Source organism: Kogia breviceps, chromosome 6, assembly GCF_026419965.1.
Source record: "Kogia breviceps isolate mKogBre1 chromosome 6, mKogBre1 haplotype 1, whole genome shotgun sequence".
In the NCBI taxonomy this organism is placed as follows: Eukaryota; Metazoa; Chordata; class Mammalia; order Artiodactyla; family Physeteridae; genus Kogia; species Kogia breviceps.
The window spans coordinates 105170343-105189746 of record NC_081315.1 but is presented as its reverse complement, the minus strand read 5'-3'; the positions used below and the strand labels follow the sequence as shown (position 1 = coordinate 105189746).

General features: G+C 42.8%; 1 protein-coding gene across 2 annotated transcripts in view; it reads right to left on the bottom strand.

The window, feature by feature from the left end:
* Positions 1 to 1556: 1556 nt before the first annotated feature.
* Positions 1557 to 19404, bottom strand: part of PROM1 (prominin 1) — a 108025-nt gene continuing 90177 nt past the window's right edge. For both annotated transcript variants that reach the window (XM_067036962.1, XM_067036961.1), the window contains exons 14-25: positions 18278 to 18381; positions 15927 to 16011; positions 14236 to 14382; positions 13512 to 13583; positions 12413 to 12505; positions 10469 to 10522; positions 9776 to 9856; positions 9604 to 9672; positions 6762 to 6854; positions 3012 to 3130; positions 2392 to 2416; positions 1557 to 1969 (exon numbers count right to left, since the gene is read on the bottom strand). In XM_067036962.1, the coding sequence (XP_066893063.1) occupies positions 1955 to 1969; positions 2392 to 2416; positions 3012 to 3130; positions 6762 to 6854; positions 9604 to 9672; positions 9776 to 9856; positions 10469 to 10522; positions 12413 to 12505; positions 13512 to 13583; positions 14236 to 14382; positions 15927 to 16011; positions 18278 to 18381 (957 nt within the window). In that variant the 3' untranslated portion in view covers positions 1557 to 1954. The remainder of the gene's footprint in view (positions 1970 to 2391; positions 2417 to 3011; positions 3131 to 6761; positions 6855 to 9603; positions 9673 to 9775; positions 9857 to 10468; positions 10523 to 12412; positions 12506 to 13511; positions 13584 to 14235; positions 14383 to 15926; positions 16012 to 18277; positions 18382 to 19404) is intronic.

The following is a 19404-nucleotide window of genomic DNA, read 5'->3' as shown; positions in this document are numbered from 1 at the left end:
GGCACAGAACCTTCATAAGAAACAGATGTCTTAAACGTGTCATAGGTTTTTCATGCACATATTTTTCAGAAATTCAACTGCAGGAACCCTCCCCTGACTTCCACCACCCCACAGCCTTCTGTGTCTCTCATATACTCATCAAATGAGTCGTCTTGGTTTCTACCACTGACACTGAGCTCCTAGGAGGCTGGATCTAGTCTGTTAGCTCACCTCTCCCCCATCCAGTGTCTTGCACAGTGCTTGGGACATAGTAGATGATCAATGAATATATATATATAGATCAGATGAAATGCATGTAGAAGCTATATCAGTAATTCTCAACCCAGGTTACACATGAGAATTACCCGGGATGCATCTCAGAAATTCTGATTTAATTAACCAGAGGCAGTGTTTCTCAACCCTGGCTGTACATCATCAGAATCACCTGGGAAAAATTTTAAATCCACATGCTCAAGTCACATCTCTAACCAACTACATAAGAATCTCTTGGGATGGGACCCAAATTATCAGTATTTTTTTAAAAGTTCCCCCCTCAGGTGAATCCATTGTGTAGCAGGGGCTGGCATCACTGGGTTAGATGCAGAGACAATTGATTGACACATGCAGTGAGTTATTAATGTGCTCTTAGATACAGACAAATCTTTTTCTTTTTGCGGTACGCGGGCCTCTCACTGTCGTGGCCTCTCCCATTGCGGAGCAGAGGCTCCGGACGCGCAGGCTCAGTGGCCATGGTTCACGGGCCCAGCCGCTCGGCGGCATGTGGGATCTTCCCAGACCGGGGCATGAACCCATGTCCCTTGCATCGGCAGGCGGACTCTCAACCACTGCACCACCAGGGAAGCCCCAGACAAATCTTAAAGGTTAAAATTAAGAGGGGAATGAGTCACTATTTTGTGTATGTCTACTAACATTTTTAAATTTTCTGCCATTTCTGATTTTGGTAATTTACCTTAATTTCTGTATGTACAGTGTCACTTTCTTTCGTGTCCACTTCTCTATCTCTTTGGCTATTTGCTACTGTTGTTGGGTGACTGTGTGTGTGTGTGGGGGGGGAATAATCTGCCCCCGCCGCCCACGCCACCACCAAATTTATGTTCACCTAGAACCTATGAATGTTTGAAAATAGGTTGTTTGCAGATACGATGAAATGAAGGTGAGGTCATTCTTGCTTAGGATGGGCCCTGACCCAGTGACTGGTGTCCTTAGGAGATAAGGGGAATTGGGACACACACACACACACAAAGGGAAGCTCCAGATGGAGACAGAAGAAGAGACTGGAGTGATACATCTACAAGCCAAGGAAGGCCAAGGATTGACTGCAATCATCAGAATCTCAGAGAAGGGCCCGGGACAGACTCTCCCTCAGGCTCTCTGGGAGGAACCAACTCTGCTGACGTGTTGATTTCAGACTTCCGGCCTCGATTAAAGTTCGAGTACACTGTTGCTTTAAGCCACTCAGTTTGTGTAATGTGTTACAGCCGCCCTAAGAAAACAATACAGAGACTTCATTGACATCTGTAGTTTAGATCTATTTTTCAATAAGAAGATTAGAGTCATAATTCTGAAATCATTCTTTTATTGTTCACATACAGATCTGCTATTTTCTGGGCTTTCTCTAACTAGGAGTCGAAGTTCCCATTGGATGAAATGTGCCCAAATTCCTGTCTTGCTCCAAAGGCTAAACTGGGAATTCATGAATGTTTTACATATTTAAATTTTCATAGAAGGCTCAGCTGATTAAAGCAAAACTTCTAAAAAATAGGCGTGCGCGCCTTCCACTCTTAAGCCGGTCAGTGCATACTCCATGTGACCTCACTGAACTCTGTAAGCTCCTGAACGGAAGGTTTCTTTCCCAATATTTGGAGATGCTGCAGGTCATGAATTCATGCAGTTGGAGCTGTTTAAAAACTTTGTCCAATTTGCCTGGGTGCCTCGATGTCTACGAGAACCAATATTAGCATTTTCCATACTGTAACAAAAATAAATGCACCAAAAACACCATGTTATTTCTAAGATGAAGCATTTACATCATGGATTACAAAGACAACGTAATGGTCGTAAAAAGTATATAACAATTTGCTAAATCTATAAAGAAAGTAAAAAAAGTATATTTACATTTCTTCCCTTTAAAAAACCAAAGATCCAAACAAACATTTTATATATTAATAAATTTAACATAGACAATTTTCATTCATTCAACAAGGATTTCGTCAGTATTCTCCATGTGCCAGCTCTCATTTTAAGAGGCATCAGCATTTATTTTTATCTGGGCATATTTGTTGTTGTTATATAATTTAATGTTATTATTTTAGTTTTAAAAGTTTGTCATCTAATAATAAAGCCCTCCCCAGTCCCACTTTAGAAATATGGCTTAAAAAAGAAAAGGCTTACTTTTTTCATGGGTATAGTTTCAACACTATAAAACACAAAAAAGGGAGATAAAATGATTTTTCAATTACAGTTACAGCTCAACAGCTGCATCCCCCCACCTTTTTACTCTAATACAGATGCTGACAAAGCAAATTCAGGAGAAACACATATTAAGAAGGAGGTAAATGAAGTCAAAATGAACACATTTTGAATACAAGTTCACCAGGCACAGAGTGAAGGGTGGACCACGGAGCCAAAATGAAAACTAGTAACAACAGTTATAAAGTAAAGTGCCAAGTCCCCGAGACAGAGGAACTGCAAACAAGAAATAAGAAGGCTGGTTAAGGAAGCTGAGACAATTAAGCAAGGGGAAAAAAATAGTTAAAATAAGCATAAGAAAACCTGTACAAAAATTTCATCTGAATAGGGATGACCTATTACACTAATATGTATAAAACGGATAACTAATAAGAACCTGCTGTATAAAAAAAAATAAATTAAAAAAAAAAGAATGTCATATAGTTGTAATCATAAAAAAAAAAAAAAAAAATCAAGCTTAATCACATCAGAGCCGTTCTTTAGCAAGTGCTCGGAAGGGAGCGCCACTTAGAAAATGATTCCCCAGCCTCTTGTCTACTTACTCATCGTCATATACATCTTCAGAATCCATTCGACGGTAGTACTTAGCCAGCTTTACAGCAAAAATGATAGCAGGAAGTAAAAATGCGGTAGCTTTTCCTATACCAAACCAAAACAAATTCTGCAGGGAAAAAGGAAAATCATGAGGATCAGATACTTGAAGGTGGGAAATGGAAAACAACACTGGATTGGGGAAAATAACTTTATTTTGCAGTTTTTTTTTTTTTTTTTTTTTTTTTTGCAGTTTTTTTAATGGATTCTAATTTTGTGAACTTAAGATGAGCCGGCCACTGGGTGAAGTGCTACCTATTATTATAATTCATTCCATCTTTCTGCAAACCTTGACTAGATCCTATTGTCATATTTATTTTACAAATGAGGAACAGCGGCAGCAAGTGCTGAAGTAAGGTTTAGCATCTAGGACACCCCCAAACAACAGCTAACCCATCCCACTAGATGGCCGCCGACTTTGAGGCCAGCCGTAAGAGCACGGACAGCCTGCAGGCCTGAGCTCAGATCCTTCTCTGAGTTGTTTTGATGTGAGGGTGGGTTCACTAAACTTCCTGGCTTTGCTCTGTCTCTGAACAGTGGGATTGGTAGCATCCTCGTCCCATAACACTATTGTGTGAAGAGAACGGATGCAATGCTTGGTACATAACGATTCCCCCGACAAACGTTCCGTGATGAATTTAACCAAGCTTTAAGGACCGTCATGGGCTGCATTCAATCCTGTTCTGCCTAAAAAGCAATGTTAAAGTATTTTTTAAAAGACAGCTGCCTAGGGCTTCCCTGGTGGCGCAGTGGTTGAGAATCCGCCTGCCGATGCAGGAGACACGGGTTCGTGCCCTGGTCCGGGAAGATCACACATGCCGCGGAGCAGCTAAGCCCGTGAGCCATGGCCGCTGGGCCTGCGCGTCCGGAGCCTGTGCTCCGCAACGGGAGAGGCCACAGCAGTGAGAGGCCCGCATACAGCAAAAAAAAAAAAAAAAAAAGAATAAAAAGAAAAAAAAAGACAGCTGCCTATATTCCTAAGTCAGACGTCACACAGAAACCTGGCTTTACGTCTTTACACGAAAAGTCTCGAGTCGGAACTCGTAATGCTGAGCCCTTGTTCCCACAAGGCAACATCAGCTGGAGCCGAGTGATGCTTCTTCCTTCAAGAGGGGTATCTGTCCTCAGTTTGTTGCAGGCCATACCACTAGCTCTTATAGGGGTGACACCCAACATTATTGAACCTGACCCACCAAGAAGAACAGAGGTGACTGTGCACAACCAGTATGGCCCTGTGGGTACCAGACACTAGCCAGCGTCTGGCCTTGGCCTGTTTTGTAAATCTACAACCTTCCAGATCCTTGTAGAGGCTCAAGTCTGCGGCCCCTGCCTTAAGATAACCCTGTAACAGTAGAGCAGCTCTCTCCAGCCCACTGCGAGGCAAAAGGCAGCTCGGACATAAAAACAACCACCCAGACCCTCATGTCTCGGCCACTGCGCTTCTTTCCTGGTTGAGTTTAGCACTGGACAGAGTGGCATCACTTGGCCCAGAATTTTCAGGAAATTTGTTCTCCTTTCCCACATATTCTTTTTTTTTTTTTTTTTTTTTTGCGGTATGCGGGCCTCTCACTGTTGTGGCCTCTCCCGTTGCGGAGCACAGGCTCCGGACGCGCAGGCCCAGCGGCCATGGCTCACGGGCTTAGTTGCTCCGCGGCATGTGGGATCTTCCCGGACCAGGGCACGAACCCGTGTCTCCTACATCGGCAGGCGGATTCTCAACCACTGCGCCACCAGGGAAGCCCCCCACATATTCTTTTTTTTGGTAGATTTCTACACTTTCAACCTTGTTTTGAGAGGCTTAGAGCTTTATGACAAACATACCTTTTACTGGAAGCTGCCTCAATCCTTCTGGGTACAATCGAGATATAAAAGAAACATGTTTGCCAACCGGGAGTCTATTTTCCTGGCAGAGCCAAAGGCCAGAAGTCTTCCTTACTCTTTAAACCACCTGCTACAAAGCTCTAGCCTACAGTCTTCCCGAGCATCCTCCAGGCCTCTCCTCCAGTGGTCCCCGATTGTTTTGGAGAGGTACCTGCTCGCTGGGTGATCTGACTGGCTGTGGGCAGGCAGTGGAGACTGGGAGCAAGGAGATCAGTTCAGAATGAACCAGCCTAACTAACCTAGGGCTCCCCTAATGAGGGCTTTAATCAAATCCCTCAGCAGGGGCTCCAAGCAGCAGACCAAAGGGTACAAAGTCAGAAGGGGAGGGAAGCAGCTAGGAGACAAAGGCGGGGGATCTGCATGGCTGGGAAAGTGGCAGGATCATTTCCATCCGGGTACAAAAGTCCCTCCCGCAGAGACAAGTGATAATGGAACAGAGAGATGGACGGATAGAGCAATCTGAATGTACTGTGACAGGCAGCTATCTGATCATCCTTACGGCCTGTGTCAGACAACACTCCAGATGACAGGGTCACAGCAGTGAACACACAGCTCGTGCTCATGGAGTTCAGAGTCTAGTGTGTTGCAGGGGACAGGTCTTACCAAAGAGCCACACCAATGTACAATACAAACAGCAAAAACATCTCTACGGGAAAAGCAGAAAGTTCCATGGGAGTGTACAAAAGGGAGCCAAATGTAGTTGGGAAGATCTGAAAAACCTTCCCGGAAGAAAGATGTTTGAGCTAAGACCCGAAAATGGAACAACAGCTAATAACAGCGAACATTTATGGAGTGTGTTAATGCATCAGGAAAGGTGTTAAAGGCTTTCCATGTAGTCTCTCTCTGAACCATCAAAACAACCCTATTAAGGTGAAGAAGCTCAGAAAAGATAAATTATTCTTCCACATCATGGAGTTCAGAAAATGTAGAAGTGGAATTTGAATTCAGAGTCTATATTCTCAACCATTATATTGTAAGACCTAGAGGAGTCAGCTAGGTGGGGTATGGGTGTGGAGGGGAAGAATGAGAGAGAGAGAGAGGGAGAAGGAGCTTGTGTCTAATTTCTAGGCAGCGGAACTGGCATATGCAAAGGTCCTGGGGTGGGGAAATCTAGATTTTTTTTTTTTAAACATCTTTATTGGAGTATATAAAGAAATGAAAGAAAACACTAAAGCACAGTGAGAAAAGTGATCAAATAGTACAAAATGTGTCAATGGGCAGGTACCCAATCATGCAGGGCCTAGAGCATAACATTAAGGATCCTGATCCTTCCTGTGATATTAACAGTAAGCCACTGAGGTGCTTTAAATGAAGGGAATGAGAGGATTGACTCATGGAGACAGTCAGTATATATCGAGGAGTGAACAGAGCTGAGGAATAAACTTGGTTAATTGGAACTTAGCAGCCCAATGGTAGCATCTTAAAGGGCTGTTAACTCAAAAATTAAACTAAGTTTGCTATAGATTTAGGGTTACATATATAGCTGCACTAAGAGTCCTTTGGAATACTGGCAATCTGCACACCAGTGAAGTTCCTTTCTAATTATTTCAGACAAACAGTTTTCTTCATGAGGGTCTCTTGACTTCTGTAAATAAAATTCAAGTAAGGAATGAAGATATGCAGCGAGGACTTTGACTTTTCTAGCTTATTAGTGTCAGAACACATTCATCTACATTTTAGATCTTAGGTCTTGGATTCTACAACTGTAACAGACCCAAGCAGAAACCTATTTTATATTATAGTGTGAACTACCATCTGAAAAAAAAATCAAAGATAATGAGTTTATTGTGTTTTCTTCTTTTGAAAGATGAAATTCTTACCAGGGGGTCGATAATGTAGCTGCACAGGAAGACATCAATAGCCGAATCTAGAGCGGTGGCCACTGGTTTGCAGGCTGCTATTTGCTCAGTGATCTACGGGGGTAAGAAAAACAGGCAAACTTTGATGGAGCCACACCCACAAAATTCCACAAGAATAAAATTAAACACCCTATTCACTTCTGGCCTGTTCACAAAAAGAATCCTTAGGCCCTCTGGATATGGAGCTGATAGCTGATTTCTATGGATGAGTTCTACAGCATAAAAAAGTATGTACTCGAAAGGAAGACCCTGATCCTCTCTGAGCCTCAGTTTTTATTTATTTTTTTTAAATTTTATTTTATTTATTTATTTATTTTTTTGCGGTATGTGGGCCTCTCACTGTTGTGGCCTCTCCCGTTGCGGAGCACAGGCTCCGGACGCGCAGGCTCAGCGGCCATGGCTCACGGGCTTAGTTGCTCCGCGGCATGTGGGATCTTCCCGGACCAGGGCACGAACCCGTGTCTCCTGCATCGGCAGGCGGATTCTCAACCACTGCGCCACCAGGGAAACCCTGAGCGTCAGTTTTTAGTTCCCTGGTTTGTTATTTGGAAATGTAAGACCCATCTTGCTGGACTCTGCAGAGACTTAAAGAGTATACATGGTCAGCACAATGCCTCAGTGTGAATTTCTTACCCGCCCCCTTTGTAGTCTGACAAAGAATGTGGGAAGAAAGTGGAAAGTTAGGTAATGAATAAGTCTACATTTTAGAACAGCGGTTGGCAGACTTTTTCTATAAAGGGCCAGAGAGTAAATATTTTAGACTTTGCAGGCTCGGCTGAGATGTATCTGTCTCAACTGCTCCACTCTCCCATGGTGGGGTGAAAACAGCCACAGACAATATATGAACAAATGAGTGTGGCTGTGTGCCAATAAAACTTTATTTACAAAAATGGCAGGACCTGCTGACCTCATTTTAGAAGACAGAAAGCAAAGTACTCATTACTGAGGTAAGACTAAACAAGTTTAATGAATCACAGACAGATGCTTCAATCCCATTAGCTTAAGAAAACTATATTCATTCATTCAAAAAACTCTGGAGTAAGTACAATAAGCTAGATGCTAGTTCCTGGGGTGGGGAGTGTGTCTTATTTCTTTTCCTTTATTGGTTGGCTCACCTCCCCCTTTTCTTCCACCTCTACCTTACAAGGAAGCCCATGTCAATAACATTACGTTTCTCCAAGCTCAAACAACTGTATACACTCTCTTTATACGCTTTTTCACTGTTAGTGTTATAAAAAATGGGGTTAGGGTACACATGGATCAGTGGAACAGGATAGAAAGCCCAGAAATAAACCCATGCACTAATGGTCAATTAGTCTATGACAAAGGAGACAAGAATATACAATGGAGAAAAGACAGTCTCTTCAATTAGTGGAGCTGGGAAAACTGGACAGCTACATGTAAAAGAACGAAATTAGAACATTCTCTAAGACCATATACAAAAATAAACTCGAAAGGGATTAAAGACCTAAATGTAAGACTGGATACTATAAAACTCCTAGAGGAAACCATAGGCAGAACACTCTTTGACATAAATTGCAGCAATAGTTTTTGGATCCCTCTCCTTAGAGTAATGAAAACAAAAGCAATAATAAACCAATGAGACCTAATTAAACTTAAAAGTTTTTGTACAGCAAAGGAAACCATAAATAAAACAAAAAGACAACCTACGGAATGGGAGAAAATATTTGCAAATGATGTGACCAACAAGAGCTTAATTTCCAAAATATACAAACAGCTTACTTATACAACTCAATAACAAAAAAAAAAAACAAACAACCCAATCCAAAAAGACAGAAGACCTAAATAGACATTTCTCCAAAGAAGACATACAGATGGCCAACAGGCACATGAAAAGATGTTCAACATCGCTCATTATTAGAGAAATGCAAATCAAAGCTACAATGTGGTATTACTTCACACCAGTCAGAATGATCATCATCAAAAAGTCTACATATAATAAATGCTGGAGAGGCTGTGGAGAAAAGATACTATAATTCTCCGTCGGTTGCGTGTGCCACTGGAAACTTCACTATGCTCCTCCACTTCTCTCTACTGATTTATTCACGGAGACTTAACTTTATGGACCAAATTTTGCCCCCCAAAGGTTCCCATGTCAAAGTCCTAACCTCCCATACCTCAGAATGTGATTGTATATGGAGATAGGGTCTTCAAAGAGGGAATTCAGGTAAAATTAGGTCACTAAGATGACTCTAAGCCAATAGGACTGGTGTCTTTATAAAAGAAATCTGGACACAGACACAGAAGGAAGGCCACGTGGGGACATAAGGGGAAGACAGCCACCGACAAGACAAAGAAACAGGCCTCAGAAGAAACCAACCTGCCGACACTTTGATCTTGGACTTCCAGCCTCCAGAACTGTGAGAAAATAAGCTCCTGTTGTTTAAGCCCCCTTGTCGACAAATACACCAATGACATAGCAGGTTCAGTGCTGCCCAGGGCTTGTATAAACCACAGCTGCAAATGGCCTCTAATGTAAGGAGCTCACGGTTTGCCAGGGGAGACACAGTCGAGGAGACCAGAATCCCTACAGCAATTAGCAAAGGGAGCCACGGGAGAATGCAAGGGGCATGCCGTCCGCGGTGGGCAGGCCCGGGAAGCTGCCCAGCATGGACACGCTTGTGCAGAGTCATATGGTGCCTCCACTTGTGGCTCCTACGTCCTTTTACTTATCTTCTGTCTAATTTCTGTGAATTTCATTTGATGTCCTCCTGATTTTATCCTAGAAAATGACTATCCCAAGACACAGCCCCCTTATGTTCATCAACGATAAACCACTTACAGAGATCTTGACCCACTGCAGATAATGTTCAAAGTAGCTCATTATCGTATTCCCATACTTCTTACTTTCCTGGAAAGACATCAAAGAGTAATAAAGCCATTAAGATGACCCTACCACCCTCTGTAATCATGCAGTTATGGTCACACACCCACTTATTGGCATAACAACTTACTTCAGCAATAATTGTGGAGATTCGGTTTGTGATGAAGTCCTGAGCAGAATCCAAAAAGAGAATGATATTGGCCACTTTCACCTGGAAAACACAGCAACGGTCGACACGGTATCGAGTGATAAAAGAATTTCATCAGACAGTTTGTATATTGATGCGAGTACTGTTAACTCAGCCCCACACCCCCATGACTTGCTAGTTAAGACTCTACTAGCTGTTCATCATTAGTGACACCTTCCCTGGCTTGGCTTCCCAGGAGATGGGTATACGTCCCCACCCCATGATGGTGAGTGAGCTTGGCCCTGTGACTTGCTTTGGCCAATGGAACACAGATAGGGTGGCACTGTACTGGTTTTCTAGTGAGAGTGAAAGTTTGTGTGTGGAAGGCACTGAGATTTGGAGGCTGTTTGTCAAGCAGCATTATCTCTGTACAAGTGACCGATGTACCACCTACACTTGCATCCTACACATCCAAAAACAGCTTTCTCCTGTGTACCTAACATGCCAGGATGCAGTCTTCATTTACAGAAGTCCTTGTAGAAAGGAGAGGGTGGGAAAACCCAATTTGGTGTTTAAAATGGGTGGATAACTGAGACTTGATTTTACTTAAAGTACCTGCCAAACCCAACATCTCTGAAAGTCTGTGTGTGCTTTTGTAACAAGACCCCAAGACAGAGAAAGAAAACAAATCCTTACCCCCAGTCCACTGCTTTTCTGTTGAAGCTCCTTCAATTTTTGGTGGACAGCACTCTGGTGAATAAACACAGATCATATTTCCTGACCTGTAACGTGAAGCTGCAAGATCACATGCTTTGTATCCCCCCCACCCATAAGTCAGCCATCAAATCCAACTTTACTCTGTCATAGTTTCATTCGAGAAAAAACAACAGACACAAGGAACAATATGCACCTCACATATCTGGGTATAAGAAAACCTGAAGAAGAAAATTGGGATACATATTCTAGGGCTTCAAAGGGCAGCACACCATGTGTAAAGTACCCACAAAACTCTTTTGAATCAGGTTTGCTCAAAGTGGCAGGCATTGTTTACAGTAAAACCTGTTCAACGAGAGTGGCTTAATTTGCATGGTTTAGATGAGGAATTGGCAAACTTTATAGGTTAAGGACCAGATAGTAAATACTGTAGACTTTGTAGACCATACCCTGTCCTAACCTCTCAACTTTGCCCTTGTAGCCAAAAGCAGCCACAGATCATCTGTAAACTAGGTAGGTCTGGCTGTGTTCCAGTCAAACTTTATTTGTACAGACAGGCAGCTGAGGAATTCCCTGGTGGTCCAGTGGTAAGGACTCTGAGCTTCCGCTACTGGGGACCAGGTTCGATCCCTGATCAGGGAGCTAAGATCCCGCATGCCGCACGGCGTGGCCAAAATAAATAAATAAACAAATAAGTAAGTAAATAAATAAATACAGGCAGCAGGCCGGATGGGGCCCACGGGCTGCAGTTTTCAGGGCCACAGTTTGCTAACCTCTGGTTTAGATTGTAGGTCACATCCACAGAACAACTTGCCTAATTGTAGGTTGCCCCAACTCTGAAAAGGCCAAGGAGTCCTGTGTCTACTTGAAGGAAAGCATTTAAGGAACATGTCAACACCAGCTTAAAATGTTAACATATTTGTGCTAGGCATAAAGTATAGCAGAGAGAGAGCTGTGCTGAGCGCAGCACACAAATTAAGAAAATTGTAGAGGAGGACTTGGTGAATACTCCACTGAATTAGAAAGGCAGGAGGAAAAATGAAGAGATAGATGGTAAACACTAGTTCTAGAAGATTCTGAAGGTGGAGTCAAACGGACGAATAAGGCTGACTCTGTAACCTGGTTCCCACGCAGTCCTCCCCTTGACGACTGCAAACATGACCCTCCCATATGCAAGCATAGTAATAATGGCTCCTTTTTGCAGAGTCCCTCTGGGAGCTCAGATCCTTCATGTCCAAGAGCCAGGTAACAGTGAGGCAAGGACCCTTCCCACCATTTTTAGATGAGAAAACTGAAAGCCATAAGACTTCAGAGAGGCAGAAGCAAGATATGAAATCAGGTCGACCTGACTCCAGAGCCCATGTTCTTTCTCTGTTACAAACTGCCTTCTGGCATTTTAGGAAAGAAGCCAGAAGGCAGAGAGGAAAGAAAAGCAAGGAAAAGTGAGGAAGCTGGATGGAAGAGAGGAGCAAAGGACATCAGAGCAGGGAGTAGAGCTAAATGAACGTGGAAAGAAAGGACATCGCCTTGCCTCACATATTTCATGGCAGGGTATGAAGACAGAGAGTTTGATAATAATAAACTAAGTAAGAGTGAGTCCAGCACTTCAGCTGCTGCATGGCTGACAGGAGCCTGTTTAAGACCATGGAAACGAAAGAAAAACATAGGAGGCAACCACAGATTTAAAATAACTGTTCACACTCAAATGGAAAAAGGCAACAAAAAAGCAAAAAATCTGTGGTGAAAATTGAAAATGTGTCCTCTTCAAAGCCCAGCTACTATCATTTATTTTAAAAATAGCTCAATTTCTTAGCCTGAGGTCAACCAAATTTGACCTACGTTTAACATATGAATATATCATTAGGCTAGGTGAAACAGAGTTTGCCCAGGGCACGGCAAAAAATATCAAAGGTTGTTGATTGTTACCATTAATTTTTGCAAAGGAATGATTTCATCACGATGAATATTTCTTAAGATTCCTGCATTACTTTTCAGGGTCTGTTTCAAATTTCCTTGGGGCTACAAAGAGAATAAAGTAAATAAATATTAGTACTTGTTTCCAGACCCTGGAGCACTCTCTCTAATCAGGACAGAAGTATGCAGCCCTTCTTATATGATGACGAACTTGGAGGGACGGTGCCAAGACACCCTCCTTCAAACCAAGGAACCATGAACTCTCAGCAATAACCCACCCGCATGGGTTCTTTCTGAGTGCCTGAGGCTGCCTTCTCTCTCTCTCACTTCACCATAATAAAGCCACTGTAAAGCCGCTTTACAGTAGCTGTAGCTCCATTTTACAGATGAGAAAACCAAGGCTCAATCAACTGAGAAATTTTATTTAACCCACACTTAAATCGTTTTTAGTATAGCAATGTCTTACAAGCGTTACTACTGCCTCCATTTAACAGATGAGGAAACTGAGGCACATAGGGGTGAAATATTGTGCCTAAGTTCCCACAGTTAGGAAGAGGCTGACTCAGGATTTAAATCCTGGTCTTCCCCCAGAGTCCAGGTCTGCTGCTTTGTGGAAGGGACCAGTTACAGCCATTACTCACCAACCAGCAGAGAAGCTGGTAATGGGGAAGCTTATGGGGCTTGGATGGTGCCTTTGCCCTCCCTTATCCGCTCATTATTGGCGATGCAAAGCACCAAACGGGATCTCCCTCCCATGTCCTCAGTTACCATTCCCTACACTGCAAGAAAATGAGTGCACAGGTGTTTGGCAGTGGAGGGGTGGATGGAGTGAAAGCAGGTCCGGTGCTAAAGCAGTGAGGGCAGCAGCACCAGAAGCAGATGCTGGGAAGAGCCTGCACCCTGAAGCTGCCCTGGGAACCTTCACACGCTCACGGACTGCGGCGCCATGTGGCAATGGCTGCTGATGGGAACTTTTAACATGCACAGAGCGGCATGTTTAAACAAGGGTTACTTGTGGTACAAGGAACCTCTTCCATAGCTTCTCTAAGAACGGTACTGACATTTCACATCTACAACAATGACAGCCTTGAACCGGACCGTTTGAACTCACCAAATTGTTGGCTTTTACTTCTAGATCATTTGCAAATGATAAAAGATTCACTTTTATGGGATTTTTCCCAGTCTACAAAAGAGGTGTAAAAAGCTGTGTTATGGATATGGGATTTTTGAACCTTAACAACATTTTAGTAAGCAACAGAGTGAACATGATTCCATAACCATAAAGTGAGGCTAGACATTCTAAGGCTAGACACATCTGCATTCTTGTTTATACACACAGTATTATTTGTATTCAGCCATAAAGAGAAATAAAATACTGATACATGCTGTAATGTACATGAATCTCAAAACACTTGGGCTACATGAAACGGACCAGTTAAGGTTATCAGACACAAAAGGTCACATACTGTATGATTCCATTCATATGAAATATCCACAACAGGTAAATTCATAGACACTGAACACAGAGTGATGGTTGCCAGGGGCTGGGAGTGGGAAATGGGGAGCAATCGCTTAATGGGATCGGGGCTTTCTTTTGGGGTGATGAAGGTGCTTTGGAACTAGATAGAGATGATAGTTATGTAATATTGTGATTATGCTACATTCTAGTGAATTGCTCACTTGCTGAAAGAGTTAATTTCATGTTGAGTGAATCTCATCTCAATAAAAAAATAAAAACAAAAAACTAACAAACAAAAAATATTACACACACACACACACACACACGATGCCCTAACTTTTCCCCAAAAGATCAAATGCGAACATATGGGTCATACCGCAGCCATGAAGGCACCATAGTCTATTTTGTCTATTCCTGAAGAACTGAAATCCATAAGGTTTCTTCTTCCTGCCTCATCCAGCAGAACTATATTGTCAATTCTTATATTCATATTTTCAAAATTATTATTTATGTTTCTGGTATGCTGTATAATAAAAAGGAAAGATATAAATAAATCCACTCTTCTCCAAAAACATTACCTACTTAATGCTTTAAAAGAGCAATAAAATGACACAGGCCAAAATAAATACACATGTACCTGACTGGCGTTTCTTCCCAGTTCTCTTCTCTCCCCTCCCATTCCTTCCCCGCCTCCCTGCCTTCTTCCCTATGCCGTATGCCAAGCGCTATGTGAGGAGGTGGAATGCAAAACAAAATCATATTGCATCTCTACCCTCAAAGGGAAGAGGCAGTGTCGTGATAAAGACACATGAAACGCATTGGGACACCAGGGAGAGAGCCTTTCAAGGCAGGAGGCTGGGGAGGGCAATAGAGAGGAGGTGACTTCTGAGCAAGTCTTGACAAACAGATGCTGAAAGGGGCTGGGCAGGCTGCTTTCCAGGGAAAGGAGGCAGCATGCACTGGACTTGAGTAATAGAGAGACTTGAGATCAACGGGAACATGGTTCATGACTTGGGGCCTCTCCCACCCTACTCATCATGGTGCACCAAGAAAATGGCACATGGCATAAAGAGTAAATGAGTAGAGGGCATCGATTAGGGCTTGCTTGCAAAATTTTATTTTATTTATAAATACATGCAAGCTATATTTAGGGAAGCGAATCCGAAATTTGTATACAGCTTTCAAATAAACCTCTTCACATCTGAAAATCATCAGGCTGTTGTGGCCTCAGGGCAACCCCGGAAGCCTTCTGTGATGCCTCAGTGGGTAAGCCGTGGGGTTTGGGGAACATCTTCTCCCCTTGATTTTCCTCGGTAATTGCTTCTATATCGGAAGCCCAGAAGAAACAAGGTTTCTTAGATTCTCTCCTGCACAGCTGAGAAGGCCAGAAGGCCTTCAGGTATGAGGGAGTGGGCATAGCCTAGGCTAAGGGTGCCCTAGGTCTGGGCTGCTGAAGCCTCCTTGCCCCTTCCTCCAGCCAGTGTGCTCTACAGGGGTCTTTCCTTGGAGTCTGAACACTCAAGACTTGGGTGCCAGTCTGGGCAAAGGAGGAGGAGAGGTCATTCATTCCCTTCTGTCCCTTCCATCCTTGTTGTCACTCTGTCTCTTGCTAAAGGGCTACCTGGGAGCTCTGGGGCCACAGCCTTCATTCATAAGGAGTGAGGACTCTGTGGGCCACAGTTCTTATCCCCATTCAGGGATGTGACAGAAAAGGATGGCTGGTCTGGGAGAGTCAGTATCCCTGGGAAACAAGTGGGGTTTGTGCCTCCAGGAACAGGGACACTCAAAGGATAAGCTCTTTCCCTGTGAAGTGTCTGCAGGGAGGCCCCTGGAGAGGATCTTCCATCATCTGCTAGAGAAACTCATGCCTCAAGAAAGTCAACTGGTCGGGGGTGATGCAAATGTTTTGGAATTAGGTAGAAGTGAGAGTTGCATAGCCTTGCAAATGTACTAAAGTCACTTTAAAATGGTTAATTTTTATCTTATGTGACTTTCATCAAAAAAAAAAAAAAGACAACTGAATTTACTAAAGAAATGTCAATTTCTTGATTGGTTCTAATTACTCACCTCTTTAATGCTGAGATGTTCACTGATATTGTAGGTGTTCTCTAGCTTAAGCGTGGCATAAATGCCTTTATTTTCTTTGCAATCACTGAGGGAATAAACAGAGAAATCAGGATCCAGAAAGGCAGTTGTGGCTACCTCTGTCCACTGCTAAGGATGGAGAGAAAGGCGAACTGTTCGTCTTTGTTTAATCTGTGACCACAGACATGGCATCTAGGTGTCGACACAGAAGGCCATCACCAGTGGCTGCACGAATCCCCCGGGTGCCTGCCATTCCTGACTTCGTTCCCTGTTTTACTAAATGTCCCGTGTTTGTAACAGATACACTAGGACTGGTAAATACTACATCCTTCTATCTGTGTCCTTTGTGTTCTTTCCAGTGCTGTGAGTAATAACAAGTTTACAAATTGGGAAGAAATAAACTCTAATCTAAAAAAAACAACAGATGTCTGAAAGAGGCAGGTTACAAAGCACTATCATTAAAAGATTTCATAAAAGATTAAAACTCTATCAAGCCCCTGCCAGACCATCTCCCTCCATATTTCCAGGGTTGAGCTTCACTTACTAAACTTAAGGTTGGACCAAGGTAGGATGGAGATAGGGAGGGGGCAACAAACATCCAAATGGTCAGTCCACTTCGGCTATAAACCTAACTTGGCCTCACTTCTCTGTGTTTCTTTAAAATGTGACAAATGCTTCCTCGGCTGAGCTAAGCAGGGTGGCCTCATCTGATGCATATCCTTGCCACCCAGATGGCCACTTCCTGGGGCGCCTCTTCCCTGTGCAGCAGCCAAGGCCCTCCAGTCCCGAGGGATACCTGGGAGAAGCAACTTTCCCACATCCCCGAGAGGTGTGATACTCCTCTCCAGGGAACCCCAAGTAGGTTGGCATTGGAACAGAGAGTCTGATACACTAACCAACGGAGGTAAGACCAGAGAGTTCCACAGGAGCCAGAATCACAAAGAGTTGGCAGACCAGGCCAAGGAGCTTGGCCTCCTCCTCTGAGCCTAGGGATGGATTAACTGTGCACAGAAGCTCCAATGAATTGAAAATGTCTACTGAGAACATGCTGTTGAGAAGGCTCCTGTGACCCTCTGGGCAAAGTAGAAGACCACAGTTGATGACCAATGTCTGCCATGGAGGCAAGGTGTGAGGAGGATTGACACCTGTGCTGCTAGTTTGCTGTCTCATTCGCTAGAGGTGATGGGGAGCTGGTGATACTCAGATTACTATTATCATCATCCCTATTGAAGCGACAGGAAGTGGAACTGCCCAAGATCACAAAGGCCCCGGTGGTAGAGCCAGGACTGGAGCCCAGGCAGCCTGACTGTACAGCCTGGATCTCCAGCTGCATTGCAATTAGCGTGTCTGAGATTTGGACCTGACAAAAGAAATGTTCACATATTGAGGTCTCGGGGAGTCATTCTGGCTTCTACATGATCTAACTCAAATTTTATGCTTACTAAAACAAGCTGTTTGTGGCCTGTCAAACACACACTGTACATCGGCTTTAATTATGAAAGAAAAGGGTACATTGACCAGAAGTAAAGAATGTCCACGTTAAAAATAAAGATTAATTATCTCCCTCCCTGGGACATCTATGTTGGTACTCCTTCGATGATAAGACTCCCTTCCCAGGTGCCAAGGCCATAGTGATTCACTGTGTATATCCTGATCTTTTTTTTTTTTTTGAAACCTTTAATGAATGTATCCCTGACTTGTTTAATGTTCTTTGTTCTGACAAGATATAAAACTATTCTGAAAGCCATGGTTCTCTGGAACAATTCCTCAGAGCTATCTGAGAGGCTGTCTCTGGAGCTATAGTCTCAGTTTGGCTCAAATAAAACTCTTTTCTATTCCTATTATAGACTGTTTATTGATTTTCTTCTTCTTTTTTTTTTTTTTTGCCACACCTTGGCTTTCAGGGTTTTAGTTCCCTGACCAGGGATTAACCCTGGGCCCTGGCAGTGAAAGCGCTGAGTTCTAACCTCTGAACCTCCAGGGAATTCCCATGTTTATTGACTATTTCCATCAACAGACCCATCCAATGAATTCTTGTTATATGGCATTTACTTGGGGCAGGGTGATTCTTAAACAAGAATGCATTTTAGGGTCACTGTTACCAGTGAATTCTAGTAATTAAGACAGGGCGGCTTGGGGCAGCACCATCCTAAGGCCTAGAAGGCTTTCAGGGAAAGGATTATCTTTTTGGTCTTACTGCTAAACCAGAGAACAGCTTACTTCTAAAACTGGAAAGTTGACCATTAAAATTAAAGACGTGTTGAAAGCAAAATTCTCACTGTAAAAACACAACATTCTAAGTAGCAAAAAATGCATGATGAAATTATTTATACCTGTAAACTTGTTCAAAAGTGAGATGAATATCTGGTTTGTTAAATACCATGCCAGAGAGATAGTATTTCCAATCTGCATTTAGTAAATATGGCGTGTCCAAAACCTAGAACAAATTAAAAACCCTTTTTTTAAAGCCAGTTTTACACTAACATACATGCATATAACAAAATGAATATTCTGTTCAATATACAGTATTTGAGGGATTTTTTTTTTTTTTTTTTTTTTTTTTTTGTGGTACGCGGGCCTCTCACTGTTGTGGCCTCTCCCGTTGCGGAGCACAGGCTCCGGATGCACAGGCTCAGCGGCCATGGCTCACGAGCCCAGCTGCTCCGCGGTATGTGGGATCTTCCCGGACCGGGGCACGAACCCGTGTCCCCTGCATCGGCAGGCGGATTCTCAACCACTGCGCCACCAGGGAAGCCCTGAGGGATTTTTATATCTTGATTTTCCTCATTGATTTTCAACTTAAAACTAGAAAATAATAGTGTGATTGGAATAAAGATATCGACCACTGGATAGCATCAGTAGGAATTATTGAGACTACTTTTTGGGGGGAACATTTCATTTTAGTAAAATAAACACATTAGAAATGGGAGAAAAATAGATAATTTGATTCAGAATATCTAATAGAAAGCCATGAAGCAGTAGACCCAGATCTTCACTACTTCCCTCTAGACAAAAGGAATTGCATCTGGCACAATCTTTGACTTCACATTATGTATATTTAAGGTGGGCTAATTGGTACATGACTGTATATACACTTACAGAGTGTAAATGGTTTCAAAATATCCTCTATTTTTTAAGAATTCCTCTTTAACAATTTAACACAGTACAAAAGATGATGAAGTCTGGTTTGATGTGTTATTATTATTTTTTATCAAGAGACCAAATGGAGATAATTTGACAAACTTATGCTCCCGATTTAATTTTCTTCAACCGAGTAATTCAAATACCAGCACCACAACTGGTTTATTTTAGCAGTCATTCACCTGATTTTATAGCAGATTTGAGGTGAAAAATATATACAATAAAATAAGAAAACAAATATATTTTAAAAATCAGAATCTAGAGAAAAACACTGGAAAGCCAAAGTTAGAAGACAGACATGTAGATCAAAACTTCCTCA